General features: G+C 43.5%; 2 protein-coding genes across 2 annotated transcripts in view; one reads left to right on the top strand and one right to left on the bottom strand.

Moving 5' to 3' along the window:
• Window positions 1-586: 586 nt before the first annotated feature.
• On the bottom strand, window positions 587-8,153 carry LOC129840410 (atypical chemokine receptor 3-like). Its single transcript, XM_055908257.1, has 3 exons — window positions 7,732-8,153; window positions 2,659-3,495; window positions 587-2,401 (listed from the first exon to the last, which is right to left on the bottom strand). The coding sequence occupies exons 2-3, from the start codon at window positions 3,435-3,437 to the stop codon at window positions 2,056-2,058; spliced, it is 1,125 nt and encodes a 374-aa protein (XP_055764232.1). The 5' UTR covers window positions 3,438-3,495; window positions 7,732-8,153; the 3' UTR covers window positions 587-2,055.
• A 4,239-nt stretch (window positions 8,154-12,392) lies between these two features.
• The window catches only part of LOC129840409 (dynein regulatory complex protein 11-like), a 48,570-nt gene continuing 41,491 nt past the window's right edge, over window positions 12,393-19,471 (top strand). Inside the window, exons 1-4 of the mRNA XM_055908256.1 lie at window positions 12,393-12,623; window positions 14,718-15,045; window positions 15,231-15,353; window positions 15,931-16,125. Coding sequence (XP_055764231.1) covers window positions 12,529-12,623; window positions 14,718-15,045; window positions 15,231-15,353; window positions 15,931-16,125 — 741 coding nt within the window. The 5' untranslated portion in view covers window positions 12,393-12,528. The remainder of the gene's footprint in view (window positions 12,624-14,717; window positions 15,046-15,230; window positions 15,354-15,930; window positions 16,126-19,471) is intronic.

Here is a 19,471-nt window from a genome sequence, read left to right on the forward strand (position 1 = left end):
ATCAACATACATACATCAACATACATACATCAACATACATACATCAATATACATACATACATCAACATACATACATCAACATACATACATCAACATACATACATACATCAACATACATACATCAACATACATACATCAACATACATACATAAACATACATCAACATACATACATCGACATACATACATCAACATACATACATCAACATACATCAACATACATACATCAACATACATACATCAACATACATACATCAACATACATACATCAACATACATACATCAACATACATACATCAACATACATACATACATCAACATACATACATACATCAACATACATACATCAACATACATCAACATACATACATCAACATACATACATCAACATACATACATCAACATACATACATACATCAACATACATACATCAACATACATACATCAACATACATACATCAACATACATCAACATACATACATACATCAACATAAATACATACATCAACATACATACATCAACATACATACATACATCAACATACATACATCAACATACATACATCAACATACATACATACATCTACATACATACATACATCAACATACATACATCAACATACATACATCAACATACATACATCAACATACATACATACATCAACATACATACATCAACATACATACATCAACATACATACATACATCAACATACATACATCAACATACATACATCAACATACATACATCAACATACATCAACATACATACATCAACATACATACATCAACATACATACATCAACATACATACATCAACATACATACATCAACATACATACATCAACATACATACATACATCAACATACATACATCAACATACATACATCAACATACATACATCAACATACATACATACATCAACATACATACATCAACATACATCAACATACATACATCAACATACATACATCAACATACATACATCAACATACATACATCAACATACATACATCAACATACATACATACATCAACATACATACATCAACATACATACATCAACATACATACATACATCAACATAAATACATACATCAACATACATACATCAACATACATACATCAACATACATACATACATCTACATACATACATCAACATACATACATCAACATACATACATCAACATACATACATCTACTTCTCACATTCTACAGATTGGCTTTCGTGTTTGTAATGTCTTTTTTATGGCCCCAGCGAAGACCAGAAGCTAAGAGTCAGCTGAGGGGGATCAGAATAAAGAATACAAAATAAAATATAGTTTTAGAGTTTTGACTCTGGTCTCGGCTGTCAGTCCGTTTAAAATTCCTGACTTCTATGTAAACACAGTGGCTTGATTCAGTGGCAGGTCCTTCAGGGTAATGGAGTCTGGTTGACTGACTGCCTGCTCACATAAACACTGGCAGGGAGAGCACCTCGTCTCCCTCCGCTGTGGCTCCGACCAGGGCAGGGGGAAGGGTGTGTGTGTGTGTGTGTGTGTGTGTGTGTGTGTGTGTGTGTGTGTGTGTGTGTGTGTGTGTGTGTGTGTGTGTGTGTGTGTGTGTGTGTGTGTGTGTGTGTGTGTGTGTGTGTGTGTGTCTGTTTACGGTGTCGTTGAACCATCTGTTTGGGTGACACCAAGTCTCCAGTTCAGAAGTAGTGCTTTATGAAGAAGACCCCCCACCCCTGTTACTAGCCAGGGGGAAGTTAACCAAACTCACTCAAAAAGGGGGAAATTATAACAAAACTGGAGTCACACTGTAAATGAAACAGAGCATATGTATTTGGTCTTGGTCTTTTACAGTGCGTCTAATCTGCTTGAGATGTCCTTCCCAGGGACTGCATGCAGTCAGTTAACGGTTTAGCCCGTTCAGCAGGCCTTAAATAGAGTCTGTTTGGTAGAGAGTCAGTTCTCTGTGGGTTGTGTGACATCATCTCTGTGGGTCCAAGACAATTTTCCCCTTAGAGACAATAAAGTGTATCCCATCTTATCCTGTCCTCTCCCAGCGGGCCAATCACACGTTATTCTCCACCGCCGCCATGGCCGAGTACTCCGTCTCGGACACATGTGATGCGTCAATGAGCTTGGCCAGGCCCGTCTTGGTGGAATACTTGAAGATGAAGGCCTTCATGAGGTCGTAACGGTAGTTTCTGTTGATGAAGTTATAGATGACGGGGTTGATGCAGCAGTGGATGAGGCTGAAGCACTGAGTCAGGTGGAGGGACACATACAGGAAGTTCTCCAGCCTGCAGCTGAAGGGCAGGACGTTGAGGAGAGATAAAGTGTCGACCAATAGGACTCCGTGGTAGGGCAGCCAACAGACCAGGAACACCACAATGTAGGTCAGGATGATCTTCCGGCTGATAATAATAATAATAATAATCATTGATTAATCATTGATCATTGATTGGATTTATAAAGCGTATGTGCGTGTGTATGTGTTTGTGTGTGTGTGTGTGTGTGTGTGTGTGTGTGTGTGTGTGTGTGTGTGTGTGTGTGTGTGTGTGTGTGTGTGTGTGTGTGTGTGTGTGTGTGTGTGTGTGTGTGTGTGTGTGTGTGTGCGTGCGTGCGTGTGTGCATGCGTGCGTGTGTGTGTGTGTGTAAGGGAGGCACTCACCTGATGCGTCGCTCCTGGTTTGAGATGGCGCTGGAGCCTGGCGGGTTGGCGTTGCCGATGGCGCCTGCTAATAACAGGTAGAAGACAGCGATGACCGGGAACGGGATGGCGAAGCCCAGGACGATGAAGCTAAGCTGGATGCCCACCATCCACTCTCGGGGGTTGTCAGTGGGGTAGACGGGCCGGCACAGGGTGGCGTCAGAGTGTGTGGACTTGACCGCCTGGAGAAAGTAAGTGTCTGGGACAGAGGCGGCCAGCGCCAGCAGCCAAACCAGGATACAGATCACCCTCCGCACCACCTTCTTCCTGCGGCTGTTCCCTCCGTCTCCGAATAGCGCCACGGACATGTAGCGGTCCGCGCTCATACAGGTGAGGAAGAAGATACTCCCGAAGAGGTTGACGCTGAACACCAGGTGGGTGATCTTACAGACGGCCTCGCCGAAGGGCCAGTGGCCGCGCTGCAGCAACGAGCTGACCCAGACTGGGAGAGTAGCCACCACACAGAGGTCAGCCACAGCCAGGTTGAGGATGTACAGGTGGGTCTCAAAGCGGTTCCTCTCTGAGCGGAGGTTGACCCACACCACCAGGGTGTTGGCGGCCAGGCCCACCAGGAAGATGAAGATGTAGAGGACAGAGAGGGTGTAGAGCACCGCCGCGTGGCTGAACCCAGCCGGGCACAGCAGAGCCTCTACGTGGTGGGATGACATGTTGTCCCCCGTGAAGTTAAGCTCCGCCCACATCTCCATCAGCTCCGTCAGCTCGTTCACACTCAGACTCATGGTGGCGTTCACCGCAGTGGGGGGAAGGCCGTGTTGTGAAAAAGCCAGAATCCACAATCTGTAAAGCAAGAAGTTTGCTGGTTAGAGTTCGCGCAAAACAAATGGATCAACTGAGGGGCTGTATGAGCGGAAATATGTCCATTTGCAAAACAAGACATTTGCTGGGTGACCACACAAACATATGGACCAAATATGTCAAACAATCATTTGTTTAGAGGGACAACAGGCATTATCTAAAACATCTCAAGAGGCCAGGGGCATCAATGACCCCCGAAATCTGAGGGGTTACAAAGTATGTGAGGATGTCTGGGGGGGGCTTGGTGGTCCTGAAGTTGGAGAATCTTCCATTTTTCAAACACCTGAAACAGCGTTTTCCATGCTTAATTCTATGTAAAAAAAGATATGTTTATTTTTCTGCATATCTAAGCATACCTCTTGAGCTGACTGTATCCTCCTGGACGGCAGTTATTGTTTTAAAGAAACTAAATATGCTCTCTGCATCTCTGCTAAAATCTGGGTAAAAGATTGAAAGGTATGTGACTTATTCAGTACATTTAGTTATTGGTTAAAGTCTTCAAACCTTGCCAGCAGGCATTCCAGCTAAGATAGTTTTAGACAAGCTAGTTACTGGAACTTTATTGATAACCTGAAAAGGCTTCTTGGTAGCTAGTTATCAGGTTGGGTGATTGGGAACCTATCTGGACTAGCTAAAGCCAACTTCATACAATTGCAAGGTGGCTAGTAGTATTACAGAGACTTTTTAGTATTTTTTATTACAGGATAAATCTGAGGGTCATGTCCCCTGTGCTCCCCATGGGCATGGCGCCTCTGTCCGAGGCGGCATGGTGGGATGTCAGGGGTTAGACCGATCGCATGCTGTGTCCAGGAATGTTCTCAATGTTTTCCCTCTAGTTCATTAGACAGAGACATTCCACAGGACTCCCGAGTTCCTCCTAGTACATCAATAACAAGCAGTGTTCCTCCTAGTACATCAATAACAAGTAGAATTCCTCCTAGTCCATCAATAACAAGTAGAATTCCTCCTAGTACATCAATAACACGTAGAATTCCTCCTAGTACATCAATAACAAGTAGAATTCCTCCTAGTACATCAATAACACATAGAATTCCTCCTAGTACATCAATAACAAGTAGAATTCCTCCTAGTACATCAATAACAAGCAAGAGGAGTTATCATGGTCTAGAACAGACAGATTCTCACATCTGAGACTAATCTGACTACTGCAAACTGGGTGCTGAGGGACTATTTCAACTATGCCTGTATTACCACTGAATTGTGAACTGAAGTAAGCCAGTAAATGATTTATTACTGAATCAAAATAAAGGGCTTTTCAGATTATACCATTTTCAAATGTAAATGTGGAGATTTAAAAATTCACTCAAAATTTAGCAAGGTCCATTTTAAGCTAAATCAAATAAATGTCAGTAAATACTGTAGGTACATGTGGAGCATGGACATTTATGACTCCATGTATTTGTGTACATCCATTTTTATGACAGTGAAATAGGGACCTCCCAACCTCACAAGGACCTCTCAACGGCATTCACTTAGCCTTTAGCACAAAGAGAGTGAAGAGTGTACTGATGCTTTCAATGTGACCCAGGAATACCTCAAGGTGAGAACTTCACGGACACGGAAACGTAGCCTGCGATTGAGATATGGACAGGATGGAATGTGTGTGTGTGTGTGTGTGTGTGTGTGTGTGTGTGTGTGTGTGTGTGTGTGTGTGTGTGTGTGTGTGTGTGTGTGTGTGTGTGTGTGTGTGTGTGTGTGTGTGTGTGTGTGTGTGTGTGTGTGTGTGTGTGTGTGTGCGTGTGTGCGTGTGTGCGTGCGTGCTCGCACACACTATGGAAGGTATGGAAGGTGAACGGTCCGGTTATTCACTAGAAACAGTGAACCGGCATCATATCATGGCCCTTTCCTTTGAACCGACAGTTCGAGGGTCAGGGGTCAGAGGGCCGCGTTGTTGAGAGAGAGATGTGAAGCGAGCCAGAGAGCTCAGAGTTTATACTTCATAAGACCTGTTCAGACTGTTCAGAGTTTATACTTCATAAGACCTGTTCAGACTGTTCAGAGTTTATACTTCATAAGACCTGTTCAGACTGTTCAGAGTTTATACTTCATAAGACCTGTTCAGACTGTTCAGAGTTTATACTTCATAAGACCTGTTCAGACTGTTCAGAGTTTATACTTCATAACACCTGTTCAGACTGTTCAGAGTTTATACTTCATAACACCTGTTCAGACTGTTCAGAGTTTATACTTCATAAGACCTGTTCAGAGTTTATACTTCATAAGACCTGTTCAGACTGTTCAGAGTTTATACTTCATAACACCTGTTCAGACTGTTCAGAGTTTATACTTCATAAGACCTGTTCAGACTGTTCAGAGTTTATACTTCATAAGACCTGTTCAGACTGTTCAGAGTTTATACTTCATAAGACATGTTCAGACTGTTCAGAGTTTATACTTCATAAGACCTGTTCAGACTGTTCAGAGTTTATACTTCATAAGACCTGTTCAGACTGTTCAGAGTTTATACTTTATGTCTGTAAAACAAATAGGACTAATATAAATGCAATTGAAACGGATTAACTGGATTTAACCATCAAACAACTTAATCGTTTCTTTATTTGCTTATAACATTAGCCAGATGTTTGTTCATCTAACAAAATTACCATATAGCCTTAAAAGCATTGTGGGTAACATGAGTAGATAGACAGCTGTCTTTAAGATGACCTTAAATCAGTGACAGATGAAAACTAAAAGCCTGACCCATTTGGGAGAGGTGGGTTACATTAAAACCAAAAGCTGCAGAAAGCTTGGTGTTTTTACTGTCGTCACTCCCACCATGCATTTGGGAATGGATGACATTAAATGCTGCATCTCCACGTGCCATAAAACGCCGTGGCCCTTTTGAGGACCCCAGTCCTTGTAAATCTGTTGTGTTTTCACTGGTCAAACAGAGTGGCTCTTCACCTGGTTCCCTTGTCCTCCCTCTAGCCCCCAATGGCTCCAGGGCAGCTAGCACCGTCTGGGGCACAAAGAGCTGCCCGTGTGGACACAGCGTCGCTCACCACCACACCCCAATATTACATCCTACCACAGACATACACAAACACACTCACACACACATGCACTCACTCACTCATTCACTTAATCACACACTCACACACTCACACACACACACAGACATACAGTATACACATATTACACACACCTCCACTCTCTTTCTCGCTCCCAGTCTCTCACTGTCTTTCTGTCTCACTGCTTTTTCCTCTCTGCATACTACACTCCCTCCCCCTCTCCATCTCCCTGTCCATCTCCCTTCCCTCTCCCTCCCCATCTCCCTTCCCCCTCTCCTCTCCCACCCCTCTCCCTTCCCCTCTCCATCCTCCCTCTCCCTCTCAATCCCCCTTCTAGTTCTGGTCTCAGCAGAAACCCTGCAACTTTAAACTGTTTCCCTCCTCCTCCAAGGAACCCTCCCCCCCCCCATTTCTCTCTCCCCACTCTTTTTCACAGTGAAAATTCTGCAACCATCTGTACTAAATGAATACATTGAAAGGTCGGCTATTAACGGTGTCCATCCAGCAAATAGCCTGCTGAATATGTGAATGACCAAAATGGGTCAGTCTAGTGGAATTTTAGTGATAGTGCAGAAATCTTCTGAAGATACAGTAGATGACTGTTGTCCTACTATAAACTACTTTTGTTAACAGAAATACACACTACCAACTACAGAACCTTTCCATTAATTATTTGATGCGTGATTTATTCACATAAACAGACCCACAGTTCCTAAACACGCTATCTCTCTACCTGTCAGCTATAATGCATTATGTTAAGATTAAAAATAATAATAATAATAATAACGTTATTGTGCACAATTTAGGTGCGTCTATCCATTGCCGTATCATTTGCTTACATACAGGGCAATCTAGATCTGATTGAATGTAGACCAGTCTGCGGGGATATAACCCACTGTTAATCCGCTGGACCCACTGTTAATCCACACCCCCAACTGTGAGACCCGGGGCGTTTTTACAAATGTGTGACAACTTCAGAGCACAACAAATCTCAGCGCCATGGAATGGTTGGGTAATGTCAAAGCACTCGTTTTCTAAACTCAATAAAAACTAACAAATAACATACATATAACATGCCAGTTAGAAAAACTATAATAGCCTATGAAAACGAAATGTATTTTATTTTCTGTCAGTGAAAAAGTAGGATAAAATGCACTATGGGTAGTGTTATTTAAAGGTTACTTACAAAATGCCTTTCTGTGTCCTTTGTAACTCCTTCAATACAGAAATTGCACAGAATGTCCCCGTGAATGCTTTTGAGAGTCCCTAGACTGGTGTCAATATTGACGTTATAGTAGGCCTGTTGAAGTCTGTAGGTCATACGCAAATTGACTGAAGAGCTCTCGGGTTCCTGCTCTGTCGAGACTACCTCGCTTTGTCCCGGTGCACTTGTTAAATACTGCAGAGAGCAACGCCTACTAGGGCAACTAGGCAGCTTGGTAAAACTGATTCATTGATGTTTCAGAAAAAAAACAATGGAATCGACGGACTTGCGAAACATCGGATTTCCACTCCCACCAACATAATAGAGATATAAACAGTAGTTAGTTATTTGTGTCCGAGTACTGAAAAGTCTGACGTCCAATGCTGCTTTGCATTCCATCACCTTCCGATACTGGTGGTGCTTTGGTGCTGAATTCTTTAGGGGGAATTTCTTATAATAGATTTACGAGCTTTTCTGTAGGGCCATATATTATCATGATATTATTATAATTTAGTAGCCTATGCTAAATTCATTAGAATATTGGTAGATAATTGACTAAATTTAATGTAAAATATTTACAAGAAACTGTTAGCCAATAGGCTATGTTTTACCCTGAATTATAGTCTATGCCTACTTTTAAACATCAATTTGAATGCATTAATAGGCCTATATAATGATGTATTCACATCTTTAAAGGGATACTTCTGGAATTTGGCAATGAAGCCCTTTATCTACTTCACCAGAGTCAGATGAACTTGTGCATACCATTTTTACATCTGCCTGCAGTTTGAAGGAAGTTACTAACTAGCGTTAGCGCAATTGCTATGGTTGCAGCCAACCATCCAGTCACATGCTAGCAGTCATTGCGCTAGCGCTAGTTAGCATTGGCTCACTAAACTACCTCTATCATTCTGGATGCAGAGACATACAACTGGTATCCACGGCGGCAGGTAGCCTAGCGGTTAAGAGCTTCGGGGCACTAACTGAAAGGTCGCAGGTTCGAATTCCAGAGCTGACTAGATTAAAAATATGTTGATGTACCCCTGAGCAAGGCATTTTGACCTAATTGCTCCTGTAAAATGATGACTAAAATGTAGAAAACAAATGCAAGCCACAAGTTCACCTGATGTAAATAAAAATAAAGGGCTTCATTACCAAATTCCCTAATAAGGCTGTCTATTAAACCAAATCCCATTTGGAGTGACCTGAGTGCGCGCATAAAAGATTGGTGTGAAAATTCGATTATCCTGCGCTTCTAGGCAAAATGTGGATGAAGGAATTCATGTAAACATATTATCTAGACAGAAGAGACACTCTCCTTTATTTGACCTGCAGGTGGTTAAAGTTGAACACTTGGTAGGTGAATGTATTTGGTGTTTAACTATTTTTAACCTTTCTTGGAACAAACTCAAAGGCTTGGCGTTCTTTAGGAGCTCACCTGCTCTCCTGCATTCCCTACTGGGATGAGTTTAAACACACAGGCCCTATGCCAGCTTGGCTCTTGTTATCTTGATTTTGGCAAGACATCTTACCATATGCCATATAAAAAAGCACAATGTGGAATCTCATTCATTGAAATATTTGCCAATGTATTGTCTAATTTTATAAAGGAAGGATGGATGTTTGTTTGCCAGGGAATTTGATACAGTAGATAGATTGTGTCTGACAAAGCCAGGGTGCTGCACCTGGTTGAACAATGCATGTCCATCCTCACTGCATCTGACAGAACCATCAGGGCCAGTCTCTGATGTCCTGCAAGCCAACACCAGATTCTGGTACTTTCTGAGGTTGTTCCCACCTAGCCTGGGAACGTCAGAGGGGAATCCAGTGAGATTCGGTAAAAAGCACTCCTCTCCCCTCCACCTTATGTGTTTACAGTTGGCTACATAACTGCCCATGTTGTGTCCTTAAACCTCTATTTTAATGATATCAAACATGTCAGCGGAATATGAAATTGCACTGTGGATCATTGATAAGATGAGTTTATATATACACTGCTCAAAAAAATAAAGGGAACACTTAAACAACACAATGTAACTCCAAGTCAATCACACTTCTGTGAAATCAAACTGTCCACTTAGGAAGCAACACTGATTGACAATAAATTTCACATGCTGTTGTGCAAATGGAATAGACAAAAGGTGGAAATTATAGGCAATTAGCAAGACACCCCCAAAAAAGGAGTGATTCTGCAGGTGGTGAACACAGACCACTTCTCAGTTCCTATGCTTCCTGGCTGATGTTTTGGTCACTTTTGAATGCTGGCGGTGCTCTCACTCTAGTGGTAGCATGAGACGGAGTCTACAACCCACACAAGTGGCTCAAGTAGTGCAGTTCATCCAGGATGGCACATCAATGCGAGCTGTGGCAAAAAGGTTTGCTGTGTCTGTCAGCGTAATGTCCAGAGCATGGAGGCGCTACCAGGAGACAGGCCAGTACATCAGGAGACGTGGAGGAGGCCGTAGGAGGGCAACAACCCAGCAGCAGGACCGATACCTCCGCCTTTGTGCAAGGAGGTGCACTGCCAGAGCCCTGCAAAATGACCTCCAGCAGGCCACAAATTTGCATGTGTCAGCATATGGTCTCACAAGGGGTCTGAGGATCTCATCTCGGTACCTATTGGCAGTCAGGCTACCTCTGGCGAGCACATGGAGGGCTGTGCGGCCCCACAAAGAAATGCCAACCCACACCATGACTGACCCATCGCCAAACCGGTCATGCTGGAGGATGTTGCACGCAGCAGAACGTTCTCCACGGCGTCTCCAGACTCTGTCACGTCTGTCACATGTGCTCATGTGCTCAGTGTGAACCTGCTTTCATCTGTGAAGAGCACAGGGCGCCAGTGGCGAATTTGCCACTCTTGGTGTTCTCTGGCAAATGCCAAACGACCTGCACGGTGTTGGGCTGTAAGCACAACCCCCACCTGTGGACGTCGGGCCCTCATACCACCCTCATGGAGTCTGTTTCTGACCGTTTGAGCAGACACATGCACATTTGTGGCCTGCTGGAGGTCATTTTGCAGGGCGCTGGCAGTGCACCTCCTTGCACAAAGGCGGAGGTAGCGGTCCTGCTGCTGGGTTGTTGCCCTCCTACGGCCTCCTCCACGTCTCCTGATGTACTGGCCTGTCTCCTGGTAGCGCCTCCATGCTCTGGACACTACGCTGACAGACACAGCAAACCTTTTTGCCACAGCTCGCATTGATGTGCCATCCTGGATGAGCTGCACTACCTGAGCCACTTGTGTGGGTTGTAGACTCCGTCTCATGCTACCACTAGAGTGAGAGCACCGCCAGCATTCAAAAGTGACCAAAACATCAGCCAGGAAGCATAGGAACTGAGAAGTGGTCTGTGGTCACCACCTGCAGAATCACTAATTTTTTGGGGGTGTCTTGCTAATTGCCTATAATTTCCACCTTTTGTCTATTCCATTTGCACAACAGCATGTGAAATTTATTGTCAATCAGTGTTGCTTCCTAAGTGGACAGTTTGATTTCACAGAAGTGTGATTGACTTGGAGTTACATTGTGTTGTTTAAGTGTTCCCTTTATTTTTTTGAGCAGTGTACATATATAAGTTTTCTGAAATACCGTTCCACTTCAAACATTATAGGTCTATCTGCTACTTTTGATGTAGCCATTAGCGAACGCGTGGAAAGTTCATTTCAACAGGCTGTAGCGCACCTGTGTGTCACTGTCTGTCTCACCATTCAGTTATTCAATATACCATGGCAGGCACGCATGACGGATCATATAGCACTCATAATCAGCCTTTGTGTTGGGGGACCACCGGGATAAAGGATGTCCTTAGGATCTATTGATGCGTTCACTGCTAATTGAATTTTACACTATGCTGATATTGCACATTAGAAAGCCATTACATCTCTATTCAGCCAGCTCATTTGACTACGCGTGCATATAGTGGCGTGTGTCTGTCTTTACATGTGCTGGTAATGTTGACTAAATATTGTCAACAACTTTTAAAAAACAACTTGTGAAAATGTAGACTGAAAAAAGAGAAAGGAATGCTCTGTATAAATTAATTTGCTGCCGGTAAAGTGAGAGCAACATCTCTCTGCTATAGTTCTAAACGACAGGAGCGCTCGTTTGGTCAAACCTCATTGCGCAGGCGTGGCGTTTCGTTGCTAGACGCTCTGGTGCACACACAGCAAGAAAGCAAAGACGCTTCAGTCGATGGGACGCGCCTAACTTTTTTGGCGAAGTCTTTAAATTGAAAAATAGGTATAGTATGGCATCTTCAGTGTGATTTTATTGATACAAATTTCAATAACGATTCGTGTTTAAAAATATAATCTTATTCTGTGTTATTTGAGAGTATGACGATATTTTCCCACATCAAATGCGATGTTATTGGCTCCTGTTTTGTGTGATAGAGATTTTAACCTGGTCTCCAAAGCACCTGTCTGACCCATGTTTTGACTGCCGAACGGTTTCTGAGAGTCTGAACATCCCAAGGATGGAACCGATCTAGAACAGCGGTGTTTCCCCTAGAATAACGTAAATATAGCTATTATCATCAATTACCCTATTTTTTAATTAGGAAATTAAATCTATCAGATGCGCAATTTTTTATTTTACTAGGCAAGTCAGTTAAGAACAAATTCTTATTTTCAATACCAGCCTAGGAACAGTGGATTAACTGCCTTGTTCAGGGGCAGAAGGAGAGATTTTTACCTTGTCAGCTCGGGGATTTGAACTTGCAACCTTTCGGTTTCTAGTACAACGTTCTAACCACTAGGCTTCCTGTCGCCCAATGCAATGAATGTGCATTAATAGCCTTGTAGTGCATCAAGAAAAACAGAACTCACAATTCTATTGGAAACAGCTCGTGGAATTCCACTCAAGAATGTCACACAGGTATTCTATTTTGTTTTATCTACATGATGTATCTCATATTGTGAAAATTCTGTAAGCAATGTTGTGGCTAGACTATATAGGCCTATAGGACACTTGGAAAAATCAAAATGACATCCACAGACTAATATTTCCAGGAGAGGCACTGCACAACCCTAAACAGAGGAAACCACTTACTCAGTTGTGGTCATACTTCCTTTATGATTTCCTGACTATTAAACGGGCTATGGGAGAGCAGCAGTTTGCGAAAGAGAGAGGAGGTCTACATTGTGTTTTGCTGTTCCCATAACAACAGACAGGCATGCTTGTATCAACCTCGCTAAGCATTTCAAAAGCAGTTAGTCTGAGCTATATTTCCCATCCCTAGATGTCGTTACTGAAATGTTACCACACAGCTTTATTCACAGAAATATGTCTAGTCACCGAGGACATGTGAAACAAATGAAACAAAATAAAGCCTAATCCTTTATTTCCTGGTCCCCTGACCGGTATAAGCCTTTGTGATTTGTTGACCTTGTATTTTGGGGGGTTTTATTGGGGGTCCTTTGAATTATTTTGACTTAACAGTGTTGTTGCCTGGGCACTAGTTGGGTATCTGGTTGAATTCCCCAACACCCTCTCATTTTTATTGTAATGTCCCCCTCAGAAATGTCCTTTCAGCCTAGTCCTCACTACACCTCCCCCATTCCCACCCACTCACCCCTGGCAGCTTTGATTCAACCAGTCCCCTAACAAGAGTGGGCCATGGAAATGCTGCCTTTAGGGTAATGGCATAGGCCTCATAGCAATATGAAAGGAGCATGGTTTCACCATTGTAAGCCTTGGCTCTTTTAGATTTACAGAGGCAGCAACTATGTTAAAAGAGAAAATAATGACATGTATACAGATGTAGGAGCGTAATTTGATCACTCTTTTGTTGCTGAGACTTTTCCTGCACCGCAGGAAATGCAGGTGAGCTTTGTGATTCACATAAATGAACTGAAAACCCACATTAACACACTGTTATATTAACAGTATTGCACTTTTCATGTAGTCTACTTTTGCCCAGCTGAAAGCAAGATTATGGACTAAATGTTCAAATCTGTTAAAATCCTGTTGCTGTTGGTTTATTTTGCTGTGATAATATAGGTCAAATTAAGATCCTACATCTGTAGGCCTATAATGGTTATTTATTGATGGCTGTTAGGGAGTGACATTAGGGATATCTAGCGGCCATTTTTGTTTTCTTCTATGGCATTGCTAGTTCTATGTGTCAAACTCTAATTTTTACTACAGCTATGCCTGGGTAGGAAGGTATTTTTATACCTACAGTAAATATCAACTATGACCAAGAAGACAAGTGCACCCCTCTCATTCCCAGGTGTTTTAGCCAGGTGGTGTTAGGCTTGTTTGAAGGTTTTGACTGACAGATCACCTGCCAGTTACTGCATGACAAAGAGAGGGTTATTGACAATCTAGTTCAAAGTGCAAGAAATAGGTGTTAGTATCTTTCAATCCTTTTAATGGTACTTATCAGACATTACTTGGAGAGATAACTCTGCCAAGGACAGCTATCCTGAAGCAGGTGACGGTTCTACCATGGCCTTTGTTCATCCAGAAAAGTAAGAGAGAAAAGTGATAAAGAGCCAGAAATAGTAAGAAAGAGAACCCTCCCCTCGAAATATGTCCAGTGAAATTGATCTAGATGGTTTAGTCTGGTCCATCACGTTTCCATCCACATACGATATGCCCTTCTCCTTCGCTCTCCCTTCTCCTCCTCCTCCTTCACTCTCCCTTCTCCTTCTCTTTCCCCTTCTCCTCCCTCCCCTTCTCCTTCTGTTTCCCCTTCACCTTCTCTCTCCTCCTGTTCTTTCTCCTTCACCTCCTCCTCCATCTCCTCCTCTTTCCCCTTTGCTCTCCCTTCTCCTCCTTCACTCTCCCTTCTCCTCCTCTTTCCCCTTCTCCTTCTGTTTCCCCTTCACCTTCTCTCTCCTGTTCGTTCTCATTCACCTCCTTCCCCTCCTCCTCTTTCCCCTTCGCTCTCCCTTCTCCTCCTCCTTCACTCTCCCTTCTGCTTCTCTTTTCCCTTCTCCTCCTTCTCCTTGTCCTTCTCCTCAGCTCCTACACCAGGATGTGGGTCCAGGCCCATGGAGCCTTGGAGGACCTCCTGGTGGATGAGCACCCTCCCACTGCCCCTCGGCCACTGAAGGACCGGCTGCAGGTCTTCCAGGGCCTGGCCACCTTCTACCTGAAGTACCTGCAGATCTTCCGCAGCCTGGAGGCTGTCTACGACCAGATAGTTCACCCCCAGAAGAGGCGCGTGGTCAGGCACGTGTTGGACGGCGTGATGGGTAGAATCCTGGAGCTCAAGAACGAGATGGTGGAGCTGGAGTTCTCAGAGTTCCACTACTTTGATGATGTGCTGCAGGACCTCAAGCTGACACCTGTGAGTCAGTGGTACTGTACCGGGGACTGAGTGGTAGGACGTGAAGGGGGAATGAGGAAAATGAATTTCTGTATCCTGACAGTCATTTTCAAAGTATTTGGAACTCACCCCTTTAACTCAGAGATTCTACCTTTTGAATCACACACAACGACAGAGAAATATTTCTGCAATATTATACTTTGCAGGAGGACCTGGAGGTGCCCATTCCTCAGTATTTTGTGAGAGAGAAGATGCATGTGCTGCGGGACAGAGAGAAGATGCTGGCTCATGTCATGGCTAAAGGGGGACACATTGAACAGGTTGAGCAGGTTAGAGAAACACACTATCAGACTCCCTTATGGAAGAAATTATTACAATTGTTACCATGCAATTCATTAAAGAAATACGTTTACCTCAGCTTAGATAGATAGTGTGGATGTAAAATAAAATATAAAACTAAAACATTACTCTAGTCTCACACAGCAGACGCTTCTTCCCCAAGTTGTATGCCTGGGGAGGAGGTTAACATTACTCTAGTCTCACACAGCAGACGCTTCTTCCCCAAGTTGTATGCCTGGGGAGGAGGTTAACGTTACTCTAGTCTCACACAGCAGACGCTTCTTCCCCAAGTTGTATGCCTGGGGAGGAGGTTAACATTACTCTAGTCTCACACAGCAGATGCTTCTTCCCCAAGTTGTATGCCTGGGGAGGAGGTTACCATTACTCTAGTCTCACACAGCAGATGCTTCTTCCCCAAGTTGTATGCCTGGGGAAGAGGTTACCATTACTCTAGTCTCACACAGCAGACGCTTCTTCCCCAAGTTGTATGCCTGGGGAGGAGGTTAACATTACTCTCATAGTGTTGAGGTCCTGTCTCTCTTATGTCTATACTGCTGTCTGTGTCAGGAGCTGTCGGTTCAGACCATGTGTCTGGAGGAAGCTGTTCGGGTCCTTCAGGTTTGTGAGCGGGCACGGCAGGGTCGGCTCAGGCATCGCTTCATGAAGGAGATACGGCAGGCTGAGGAAGAGGGGAGCCAGGCCCAGAGCCAAACACCCATCAGCACCTTGGACCCCGACCAGGCTGCCACATGCATTCAGAAGGTAAGGTGTGCATACATATTGTTTCGTTTCTCATAATTTGTCCACAAACTTTACTTTCAATACCAGGCCTACATTTCCAATAGCTGTTGAACAGTACAGACTGATGTTTTAATACGAGTGAACCACTAAAGACACAACAGTCAGGGAAGCTGATTAACTGGGTTAAAGTAACTGTTCAGTGTTTCCAGATTTCTATGAAATATTACTTATAATTAACTACAACATGAGTGAAATAGTTTTCCTTTTTTATTTATTAAGTATGTTAAAAAGCAGCTTTTCTGTGTTGGAATGGTGTGGGCATTAAACATATTCATGCAAGTAGACCACTGACTGGCCAGCTCATCCTCAGGATGATGACATCATCCTTTATAAGGAAATAATAAGCATTTTTGAAACGGTCTGTTTGAGATACAAGTTTGAGTTGGTTTTTAAAAAGTCCCCAATTTATGCTTTGTCCACAAATACAAGTATTGGATGAGTTAACAACATAATTTGAGTATGAGTTAACTTTTAAAAGTTAGATTTTCACTGGACATTTACTTTAATATGGTCACAAAGGGTTGTAGTTCATCCCACTCTCTCTAGTCAGAGGGTTGTAGTTCATCACTCTCTCTAGTTAGAGGGTTGTAGTTCATCACTCTCTCTAGTCAGAGGGTTGTAGTTCATCACTCTCTCTAGTCAGATGGTTGTAGTTCATCACTCTCTCTAGTTAGAGGGTTGTAGTTCATCACTCTCTCTATTTAGAGGGTTGTAGTTCATCACTCTCTCTAGTCAGATGGTTGTAGTTCATCACTCTCTCTAGTTAGAGGGTTGTAGTTCATCACTCTCTCTAGTCAGAGGGTTGTAGTTCATCACTCTCTCTAGTCAGAGGGTTGTAGTTCATCACTCTCTCTAGTCAGAGGGTTGTAGTTCATCACTCTCTCTAGTCAGAGGGTTGTAGTTCATCACTCTCTCCAGTCAGAGGGTTGTAGTTCATCACTCTCTCTAGTCAGAGGGTTGTAGTTCATCACTCTCTCTCCAGTCAGAGGGTTGTAGTTCATCACTCTCTCTAGTCAGAGGGTTGTAGTTCATCACTCTCTCTAGTTAGAGGGTTGTAGTTCATCACTCTCTCTAGTTAGAGGGTTGTAGTTCATCACTCTCTCTAGTCAGAGGGTTGTAGTTCATCACTCTCTCTAGTCAGAGGGTTGTAGTTCATCACTCTCTCTAGTCAGAGGGTTGTAGTTCATCACTCTCTCTAGTTAGAGGGTTGTAGTTCATCACTCTCTCTAGTCAGAGGGTTGTAGTTCATCACTCTCTCTAGTCAGATGGTTGTAGTTCATCACTCTCTCCAGTCAGAGGGTTGTAGTTCATCACTCTCTCTAGTCAGAGGGTTGTAGTTCATCACTCTCTCTAGTCAGAGGCTTGTAGTTCATCACTCTCTCTAGTCAGAGGGTTGTAGTTCATCACTCTCTCTAGTCAGAGGGTTGTAGTTCATCACTCTCTCTAGTTAGAGGGTTGTAGTTCATCACTCTCTCTCTAGTCAGAGGGTTGTAGTTCATCACTCTCTCTCCAGTCAGAGGGTTGTAGTTCATCACTCTCTCTCCAGTCAGAGGGTTGTAGTTCATCACTCTCTCTCTAGTCAGAGGGTTGTAGTTCATCACTCTCTCTCTAGTCAGAGGGTTGTAGTTCATCACTCTCTCCAGTTAGAGGGTTGTAGTTCATCACTCTCTCTAGTCAGATGGTTGTAGTTCATCACTCTCTCTCTAGTCAGAGGGTTGTAGTTCATCACTCTCTCTCTAGTCAGAGGGTTGTAGTTCATCACTCTCTCTCCAGTCAGAGGGTTGTAGTTCATCACTCTCTCTCCAGTCAGAGGGTTGTAGTTCATCACTCTCTCTAGTTAGAGGGTTGTAGTTCATCACTCTCTCTAGTTAGAGGGTTGTAGTTCATCACTCTCTCTAGTCAGATGGTTGTAGTTCATCACTCTCTCTAGTCAGAGGGTTGTAGTTCATCACTCTCTCTAGTCAGAGGGTTGTAGTTCATCACTCTCTCTAGTTAGAGGGTTGTAGTTCATCACTCTCTCTAGTGAGAGGGTTGTAGTTCATCACTCTCTCTCTAGTCAGAGGGTTGTAGTTCATCACTCTCTCTCTAGTCAGAGGGTTGTAGTTCATCACTCTCTCTAGTTAGAGGGTTGTAGTTCATCACTCTCTCTCTAGTCAGAGGGTTGTAGTTCATCACTCTCTCTAGTTAGAGGGTTGTAGTTCATCACTCTCTCTCCAGTCAGAGGGTTGTAGTTCATCACTCTCTCTCTAGTTAGAGGGTTGTAGTTCATCACTCTCTCTCTAGTCAGAGGGTTGTAGTTCATCACTCTCTCTAGTTAGAGGGTTGTAGTTCATCACTCTCTCTAGTCAGAGGGTTGTAGTTCATCACTCTCTCTATTTAGAGGGTTGTAGTTCATCACTCTCTCCAGTCAGAGGGTTGTAGTTCATCACTCTCTCTCTAGTTAGAGGGTTGTAGTTCATCACTCTCTCTCTAGTTAGAGGGTTGTAGTTCATCACTCTCTCTCTAGTTAGAGGGTTGTAGTTCATCACTCTCTCTCTAGTTAGAGGGTTGTAGTTCATCACTCTCTCCAGTCAGAGGGTTGTAGTTCATCACTCTCTCTCTAGTTAGAGGGTTGTAGTTCATCACTCTCTCTCTAGTCAGAGGGTTGTAGTTCATCACTCTCTCTAGTTAGAGGGTTGTAGTTCATCACTCTCTCTAGTCAGAGGGTTGTAGTTCATCACTCTCTCTAGTCAGAGGGTTGTAGTTCATCAATCTCTCTAGTCAGAGGGTTGTAGTTCATCACTCTCTCTAGTCAGATGGTTGTAGTTCATCACTCTCTCTAGTCAGAGGGTTGTAGTTCATCACTCTCTCTAGTCAGAGGGTTGTAGTTCATCTCTCTCTCTAGTCATAGGGTTGTAGTTCATCACTCTCTCTAGTCAGAGGGTTGTAGTTCATCACTCTCTCTAGTCATAGGGTTGTAGTTCATCACTCTCTCTAGTCAGAGGGTTGTAGTTCATCACTCTCTCTAGTCAGAGGGTTGTAGTTCATCACTCTCTCTAGTCAGATGGTTGTAGTTCATCACTCTCTCTCTAGTCAGAGGGTTGTAGTTCATCACTCTCTCTCTAGTCAGAGGGTTGTAGTTCATCACTCTCTCTAGTCAGAGGGTTGTAGTTCATCACTCTCTCTAGTCAGAGGGTTGTAGTTCATCACTCTCTCTCTAGTCAGAGGGTTGTAGTTCATCACTCTCTCTCCAGTCAGAGGGTTGTAGTTCATCACTCTCTCTCTAGTTAGAGGGTTGTAGTTCATCACTCTCTCTAGTCAGATGGTT

This window comes from Salvelinus fontinalis, chromosome 41 (genome assembly GCF_029448725.1).
Source record: "Salvelinus fontinalis isolate EN_2023a chromosome 41, ASM2944872v1, whole genome shotgun sequence".
In the NCBI taxonomy this organism is placed as follows: domain Eukaryota; kingdom Metazoa; phylum Chordata; class Actinopteri; order Salmoniformes; family Salmonidae; genus Salvelinus; species Salvelinus fontinalis.

What these genes read in the sequence shown, in the direction of transcription:
- LOC129840410 (XM_055908257.1), bottom strand. Translation starts at nt 3,437, where the DNA reads ATGAGTCTGAGTGTGAACGAGCTGACGGAGCTGATGGAGATGTGGGCG. An exon ending in AACCAGGAGCGACGCATCAG is followed by an intron (nt 2,402 to 2,658) that starts GTGAGTGCCTCC and finishes TATTATTATCAG; the next exon opens with CCGGAAGATCATCCTGACCT.